The sequence below is a fragment of the Stylophora pistillata genome, chromosome 4, assembly GCF_964205215.1.
Source record: "Stylophora pistillata chromosome 4, jaStyPist1.2, whole genome shotgun sequence".
NCBI classification, from domain to species: domain Eukaryota; kingdom Metazoa; phylum Cnidaria; class Anthozoa; order Scleractinia; family Pocilloporidae; genus Stylophora; species Stylophora pistillata.
The window spans coordinates 35515316-35524510 of NC_142522.1; the positions used below are offsets into that span (position 1 = coordinate 35515316).

The following is a 9195-nucleotide window of genomic DNA, read 5'->3' on the forward strand; positions in this document are numbered from 1 at the left end:
TGATGGGAAGATTTGGATCTGAAAGAGAAAACTAAAATTTCCTAACTTATTAGTACAGATAACAACGTTCCCCTATTTTGCGGTGTGGGAACTGATTTCAGAGATAATCTTATTCTGAAAAGAATATAAGCGCCTTAGAAACAATTTGTCGATCGGGGAAGGAAGTGGAATGTCAAGTAACGATGTATTCCAGGCACCCATTCATAGCTACCTTCAACTTCCGGCAATGGAACTTGCATCAAAGATTCGCCGATTAGAAATTGGTGTTGAGGAACTTTTGCAAGTATTCATTGACAGGATAAATGCTGTTAATGGTAGCATCAATGCAGTTGTAGCGGATCGTTTCTCTGAGGCTTTGGCCGAGGCGAGAGAGGTCGACGAGGAACTTCATAAGATGACTCAAATTCAGAGAGACGAACTAGAGAACAGAAAACCTCTCTTGGGTGTGCCATTTACCGCCAAAGAAGCTTTTGCGGTTAGAGGCTTACCTAACAGTGGTGGACTCGTTGCTCGTAAAGAGTACATAGCTGAAGAAGATGCAGCTGTGGTTGGTCGTTTACGACAGGCAGGAGCTATCCCGATAGCTGTTTCAAACTGCAGTGAGTTGTGCATGTGGTGGGAGTCAGCAAATCGGGTTTATGGACGGACTAGCAATCCATTTAACAAATCCAAAATAGTTGGAGGAAGCTCTGGAGGAGAGGGTGCCATCATTGGAGCAGCTGGATCAGTATTTGGAGTAGGATCAGGTTAAAATTGTTATCTACTCATTCAGTAATGTCAATCAATCAGTCCGTCGATCAATCAGTCAGTCAATTAATCTGTTAGTCAGTCAATTAATCTGTTAGTCAGTCAATTAATCTGTTAGTCAGTCAATTAGTTGGTTGTCAGTTGATTTGCTAGTCAGTTAGTGAGTCAGACAGTCTGTCAAATAGTCTTTGCTCAATTTTTTAGCTCTTTGTTTATTTATTCATATTCTTTTGTTTTGTTGATCCTTCTGATCATTCATTCATCCCTCTGGCTAATTACACTGATCACTCATTCATTAATTGTTCAGTGCGTCATCCCTGTCTACCTTTAGTCATACATAAACTTACATTTAAAAACACTCAGCTTAATCCAAACTCCACTTGAACAGGCACCATTCAGTCAATCAATTAATCATTAATTTGTTTGGTAAATCAATTGGCCAACTTTTATATTTATCGTTTTTCTTGCAGACATTGGTGGCAGTATAAGAATGCCATCTTTCTTTACTGGAATATTTGGACACAAGCCTAGTCCAGACATTGTACCCAATAGGGGTCAGTTTCCTGATGCATCAGGTAACAGACAGCAGTTCTTGTGCACTGGGCCCATGTGCCGATATGCAGTAGACCTCAAACCTCTCCTGATGGTATGCAACCTTCAAATGCTTTAACTAAACACTAATAACATTTAGTTACATTACTACTAATAATGTGGAAAAATGTTCTATTTATTGATTGACTGGGAGAATTGCATTTTCAAATGACAATATGAACAAGAGAGGTAACTCAGTGCAATAAATGAAGAAGACTCAGATTGCAAACTGTTTAGAGGACTTAAAAATTTATTACAGCCTAAAAAAAGAAAAAATTTATTTAGGAAATTACATTTGCATTTTGGGTTTGTACAGTTTTAGTTGGTCCTTGTTAAAATTTTGCATACTAATTTATTAAAAATGATGTTATATTAATTACTACAATAGTCAAGAAACGGTAAACACATAAACTAACCAAGGTTTTGTAAGCCAGACAGAATGAAACAGCAAATGGGAACAATAATTCATTACAGGGTTCCCCTGCTCCTTGAAAGTCCTTGAAAGTCCTTGAATTTAATTTTTTGTTATAAAGGACTTGAAAACCCTTGAATTTAGTCTCAGGTCCTTGAAATTTCTGAAAAGGCCTTGAAAATAAGTGCAGGTGAATCAAAGTTGAAGTTTTCTTTTGATTTTGGTGTGGAAAGTGTAAGTTTCTGGCACATATTGCAAAAAACGAATTTTTCTTTCAAATCCAGTGTCCAATTATAATGTTTGACACATGATAAAGAGCAATGTTTTTTTTGTTTCTTTCAGCTCCTATTTGCAAAAGATCCTTGAATTACAAAGCCAAGGTCTTTGATAATGACCTAAAAAGTCCTTGAAAGTCCCTGAATTGGGCTCCTAAAAAAGTGCAAGAACCCTGTCCTTAATTTTTGGATTTGATGATTGCTTGCATGTCCTGACCTTTTTGGGGCTGGTAAAAGAAAATAAACAAGTTAACAAATGTCAAACCCTAGCGAAAAAGAATGGGAATAAGGGAGAGGGAAGCAAAGTTACTCTGGACTTAAGTGTTGTCTTTGGTAACTAAGTATTAGTTTCTCAGGTCTACATGCTCAGTTAATGTCTAACATTTCTCTGGTAATCTATTCACCAAACATGTTTGAAGACTGTAATCACATTTTTATCTTCTAGGTTATGGCAGGAGATCAAGCAGCATCAAAATTGAATCTTTCAAGGGATGTAGATGTTACAAAGCTGAGATATTTTACCATTGAGGATTGTGGAGGACACTTTTTAATATCAAATGTTGATCCTGAACTAAAGCAGGCCCAGCAATATGTCTGTCAACAACTTGAGGAAAAACTTGGTGTGGAAGTGGTGAAACTTAAAATTGAGAAACTTGCAAACTCCCTTGAGATTTGGTCATCAATGATGTCTTCTGGAGCACAAAAATCATTTTGTTATTATATGGGTAATCAAAAGTCAGAAGTTAATCCCTTCTGGGAACTTTTGAAAGCTTGTGTTGGACTCTCTAATCACACACTTCCTGCAATTGGTTTGGGCATGTTGGAAAAATGTGAAAGTTTAACACCTAAAAGAGTCTCTGAGTCCTTTATTCGAATGGCTGAGGAGCTAAGACTGGAACTTGAAGGTATTTTAGGTGAAGATGGGGTCTTAATCTATCCCTCTCACCCATCAGTGGCTGTCAACCATTGTGTTCCCTTGTTATTTCCTTTCAATTTCTCCTACACAGCCATTTTTAATGTCCTTTATTTCCCTGTGTCTCAGTGTCCTGTTGGGCTGGGCAAGTCAGGCTTACCTCTCGGAATTCAAGTGGCAGCAGCAAACAACAATGACTGTCTGACCATTGCTGTTGCCACAGAGATTGAGAGGCTATGTGGTGGTTGGGATGGGTTGTTTAAACAAAAGCAATCTCCTCAGAACATGGAACCATAAAAGCAAAATTTTACTCTAGATGGCTTTTGCAATGCAAACAAAATTTTGCCGATTGCCCTAAGGTGCAATAGGTGCTTCATCGTACCCAAATGCAAGACAGATGCTTTTAGAAACAGTTTTATTATAAAATCCTGTACCGTTGATATTAGGGTTAATATTAGGTTTTTCTAAGTCCCTTCATTGTATTTTATCCCTTTTTTACGTACTTTATATTTAAAGTATTCAATGTTATGTACCCATTATATTAGTTTAATCATTTGTATATACGTAATTCAGCCTTTGGGCTGCAATGTATATGGCCATTAAACTATCTATCTTTCTATCTATCTATCTATCTATCTATCTATCTATCTAATTTGAATGTATCATCAAAGTTGAAATGGTTAATTGGCCCCCGTTACGGTTATAAAAGCTGACGTTTTGAGCGTTAGCCCTTCGCTCTGATGAAGGGCTAACGCTCGAAACGTCAGCTTTTATAACCGTAACGGTGGCCAATTCACCATTTCAACTTTGTTGATACATTCAAATTATTTCGTTACCCCCACCGACGCAGCCCCAAACAGTTTCTTTAGAAACTATCTTTATTCATATCTATCTATCTAAAGTATCTATTTATCTATCTATCTATCTATCTATCTATCTATCTATCTATGTATCTATCTATCAAAATATGGCATATTCCAAGCACTGTAATTAGTCAACATATCTGAAGAAAATTAAAATAACAGTATACTTGATAGCACAAGGCACAAGCTTATTGTAAACAATAATAATGATGATGATTTATTGCAGAGTATCCAATGAAGCGAGGTTCTTCATCTACAATATCTACACTATAAATCAACTCTAAAAAAGAAGAATATACATATAAAAAAGAAAAAAAATTTTAAAAAAGGGAAAAAAATTTATAATGGGGCTTGCTGCTTAAAGTTCCTTACATAAAAGATGTCTCTTCACACTACGACAGAAGGGATTGTACTCAGTTATCATGTTTCTAATAGCTACAGGGAGCTTGTTGAAAGTAGTTGCTGCTGAGTGCTGAAATGTTCCTGATTCTTTCTGAATGCAATTGAAGATCTCAAGCTATAAGCACTGACCTTGTGTAAATTTACTTTAAGATATTCAGGAAACGTTTCATCCTTTAGCAACTTATGAGTTCATATAGACTAAAAGTTGTGAAATAAGTTTCTGGTATTTTATCCATGGAAGCAAATTTTGACTCATAATGGAATTTTAACACACATATACGGGGCAGTTTGTTTGTGACTACCTGTACATTTACTACTTTATCTAGTTTTCCCATAAAAACAAACAATCTTCAGCCCTTTCGCTTTTCCTTTGACTTTTTGTTCCCCTTCTTGTATTCAAACTTATTGGCTGGCAGCTTAGTGAGGTGTGCATATTCAGCAGAAGCACCTTTCAAGGCGGCACTGTTATTCACCCGCTCACATAGTTTCTGATGCCGATTCTAATGAGCCTGACAAGCAAGATGTTAAACACGAAGGTGCGCTATATAAGGAAGTCTTCCCTGGGAAGACCTAGGCTCATTTGTCACTTACCGTTGACGTGTGCGGGTCAAATTTAAATGCTGGTAGACGAAAAAAAGGAGCTAATGAGGTATCTATTGTTTACTTCCACCAGCATGGTGGCATGAGGTAACGTGTGAACCACCGACTTCGATCTCAAATTTACCGCCACACAAAGAGTTTCCATTGGAGAAAGGAAATACAAATCTCAAAAATTCTTGTATTGTGACGAAGACATAAACAATTTTGAGGAATGCGCCCGCTGTTCACTACTTTGGAGTAGCTGTAGCTCAAGCTGACTTGACTCTAAGAGTTCTACATCACACGACGGTTGATTGACAAATGGTCCAGTGGGACCTAAGACCCCCTTTATAGCGCGCCTTCGTGTTTTAAAAACGCATTGGAGATAACCTAGAACAACTTCCACATACCATACAAACGTTTACGAGGGGGAATACAACGAACAGACGATTTTGAAAAATGAACAATCAATCCTCAACTGTATTTTACTTACCAAATTGCGCCTAGGAAGTTTGCCATTCCTATCAGCCACTCCTGAAGTTAGCTGGATACCCATGAGGTCCTCACCAGCTGCATTTCTCTGGGTTGAAATGTCATTAACCCCTTCATGGGATGTATATTTTGACTCCGATCACCACGATCCTGGCGAACAGGATGTTAACAATGCATCAGAGAAAACCTAGAAAAAGCTCCCACATACTATGCAAACATGTATGGGTGGAAAATATCCAGATGGTAGAAAAGGGTTTTTTGTCCCATAAAAAAAAAAGCCAAGATTCTAGGTTAACCTTCAACCAGAAACAACGGACAAAGCAATACAACTGATTTGCTGGCCATAACCAGATATTAAATTTTGGAAAATGAACAATCAATCTTTAACTGTATTTCACTTACCAAATCGCACCTAGGACGTTTGAAATTGCCATCAGTCACTCGTGGAGTTAGTTGGATATCCACGAAGTCCTCACCACCTGCACCTCTCTGGGTTGAACTGTTATTGACCTGCATCTTAGTGACGTGTGCAAATTCAGCACAAGTATCTTTCAAGGTGGCACTTTTATTCACCCCCTCGCATAGTTTCCGATGCCGATTCCCATGAGCCCGCTGGCAAGCAAGATTTTAAAAACGTATTAGAGAGAACCTAAAACAACTTCCACATACCATACAAACGTTTACGAGGGAGATGTGATTTTTTATCCCCTAAAAAAAAGTCTTGATTTTTGGTTCCTTTTCAACCAGATACAACGAACAGATGATTTTGGAAAAATGAACAATCAATCCTCAACTGTATTTCACTTACCAAATTGCGCCTAAGACGTTTGCCATTATTATCAGCCACTCCTGAAGTTAGCTGGATATCCATGAAGTCCTCACGAGTTGCACCTCTCCGGGTCGAACTGTTATAAACCCCTTCATGTATATTCTGACTCCGATCACCACGATCCTGGCGAACAAGAAGTTAACGACACATCAGAGAAAACCTAGAAAAAAGCTCCCACATACTACACAAACATGTACGGGTGGAAAATATCTAGATGGTAGAAAAGAGTTTCTTGTCCACTTGAAAAAGCCATCATGCAAAGTTTTTCTTCAACCAGATACAACGAACAAATGATTTTGAAAAATAAACAATCAATCCTCAACTGTATTTCACTTACCTAATATCGCCTAAGACGTTTGCTATTCTTATCAGCAACTCCTGGAGTAGGTTGGATATCCAGCTCGTCCAACTCAATAGAAAGTTGGTTGGGGCGGTTGTTCCGCCAAGCCTTTCATCGTCTGGGAAAGAAAAAAATCATCAGAAAGAAAAATGTTAAAAACATAGGCATGCTACACATGCAAGTGTTATTTCAAGGGTGGGTAGGTTGGGGGTAAGACACTGAATTTTCATGATCTCAGTAAGTTGACCTCTTATACTTAGTTGAGCTAAGATGTTTTTACACTTGTTCAGTAACCAGCTACCAGACATTTCGACGTCACAATTTGCCCGCGCACAGGCAAATGATCAGCAACCACCGAGCAAATTTGGTGTATTCGCTAAAATGAGTTGAGGTCTAGGACCGGATTGAACACGAGGTGTGCTGCCTACTTGTGTATAGCGTCAATAAGGTACACATGACCATGATGTGATGTGATGTGATGTGATGTGATGTATACAGAAAAATTCGCAATCCGGTCCTGGCAGCCGTGATAACGTTAAGAAGAAAGTCAACGAAACACGTATTGACTTACTGTAGAGTGCCTCTATAAGAACTTCAAACAATCATGATGTAAAAGTTTCATAATTTTTTATATCCCTCGGGTTATAATATGATTGTAAAACTTCATCCCTAAAGAATCTTAAATTATACTTAAGCTTTGATTAGTCACGACATGATACCGCCGCGACTAATCAAAGCATCGGCAGCTGTGATAGCTGAGCCCAATGCTAATATGTTTAATGCCTCAATTGCTGAAGGTTGCTACGCGAGTGTCTGGAAAGTGAGGCAGGTGACACCGCTGTTTAAGAAGGGTGATGAATTTAAAAAAGAAAACTATAGGCTTGTCACTGTCCTACCTGTACTCAACAATGTACATGAGAGGCTGTTAGTAGCACAGCTGAGAGACTTTTATCAAGTGATCCTGTCGGATTCCATCAGCTCTTACAGAAGGTTCTACAGTTTCGAGACGGCGCTGCTAAAGTTGATTGAGGACTGGAGGGCTATGCTCGATAAAGGGGAATTAGTTGCGGTAGTCTCAGTGGATCTTTCTAAGGCTTTCAAATGTTATTCAACACAATCTACTTTTAGCAAACCTCAAAGCTTATGGTGTGGGAGACAGAAGCTTAGCACTCTTCAAGGATTACTTTTCGGGGAGACAGCAGAGAGTCAAGATTGGGAACACCTTTTCCAGTTGGAAAGATGTTAAAAGAGGAGTTCCGCAAGGAAGTGTTTTGGGGCCTGTGTTTTTTAATATATTCATCAAAGACTTGTTTTACTCGGTTACGCACGGTAAATTTCACGCATATGCGGACGATCATCAGTTATACTCTTCTGATGTCGACCCAGTAGCTCCAGAGAACTGTATTTCTCGGGAAGTGCGAGTTGTAAATAAGCGGGTATCGCAGCAATGGAATGATTGTAAATGAGACAAAACACCAGACTATAGTCTTGGGAAAAACAGGCCACTCTTCTCTTTTCCATTAGAAGATTCTTTGGATAAATTTGGAATAAATATTGACAATAGGTTGCGTTTTGATAATTATATATCAACTATTTGTAAAAAGATAAATGGCCAGTTCAATGTAATGCTAAGATTTCGGAAACTTGTCTCTAATGGTACTCTACTAAGATTGTATAAGGCTTTTATTATGCCACATTTCAACTATTGTTCGTCTGTATGGCACTTTTGTGGTGCGAGCAGTACTGAGAAGATAGATACTTTAAACAAGCGAGTTCTTAGAGTTATCTTGCAGGATTATAATTCTTCCTATGACTCTCTACTTAGCAAAGTTAACTCCAAATCTCTGTATAAAAGACGCCTTCAGACTTTCTTAATTATATTGTACAAGAGCTTGTTTTTTAACTGCTATCCAGGCTATCTAAGGAATATGTTTAGTTTCCGGTCTGTATCCTATAATCTACGCGGAAATTATATTCTGTCTCTACCGGCTACAAAAACTACTACTTATGGTCTTCACTCCTTTTCATATATGGCTTCAAAACTATGGAACTCTCTTCCGGACTCTTTTAGAACGTCTGACTTTTCTGATTTCAAGCGCAAGATTCTACAGTATGACTCTTTCTCATTATTAAATTTTAGAATGTTAGAATTTTACATTTTACATTTTAGTAGTATTTAGAATTATACTTGTAACTCGAAGATACTAGCTTATGCTTTAGCTACTCCAAATTCGAGATTTAATAAAGTATATGTATGTATGTAGGTATGTATATTCAGTTCCTACAAAGTTGTTTGGGCGACAAAAAATTACGAAATATTTTCTTTCATATTGTCACAAGCTTTAGAGAACAAAAAACTTATGATTTCCCACGAGGAATTGGCCAAAATAAGCAACGATGAAATAGTCCTGTCCGTAAATACTTGTGACAAGACGAACGAAAAAAAATCTTCATTTCATTACCGCCTCCGGCAAAAACAGTTTATCACTAAATTCTAATGTAAAGAACTATTACGTTGAACAATGATCAACAGTCGTGAAACATTTATTCAAACTCGTCTCAACCGCTAAATATTCGTCGTGGTGAATTCCCAAACAACGAAGCTGCAGAAGATAATGATTTACGTCGGGTGGTGGGGACTGTAGAGTTGGAAAAATCAGCCAAAGGAAAAGTATGTTCAAAAGTACTACACGTATGTATGCAAGCTTATGCACCTCCATGGACTTTCGGCTCCACTGAATATTCTTAGTTA

General features: G+C 37.9%; 1 protein-coding gene across 1 annotated transcript; it reads left to right on the forward strand.

Moving 5' to 3' along the window:
* The first annotated feature begins 6 nt into the window (after positions 1 to 6).
* Positions 7 to 4480, forward strand: LOC111327855 (fatty-acid amide hydrolase 2-A). The gene is made up of 3 exons (XM_022932150.2): positions 7 to 746; positions 1218 to 1393; positions 2471 to 4480. Exons 1-3 carry the CDS (start codon positions 170 to 172, stop codon positions 3233 to 3235), a joined length of 1518 nt encoding a protein of 505 aa, XP_022787885.2. The 5' UTR covers positions 7 to 169; the 3' UTR covers positions 3236 to 4480.
* Positions 4481 to 9195: the final 4715 nt, after the last annotated feature.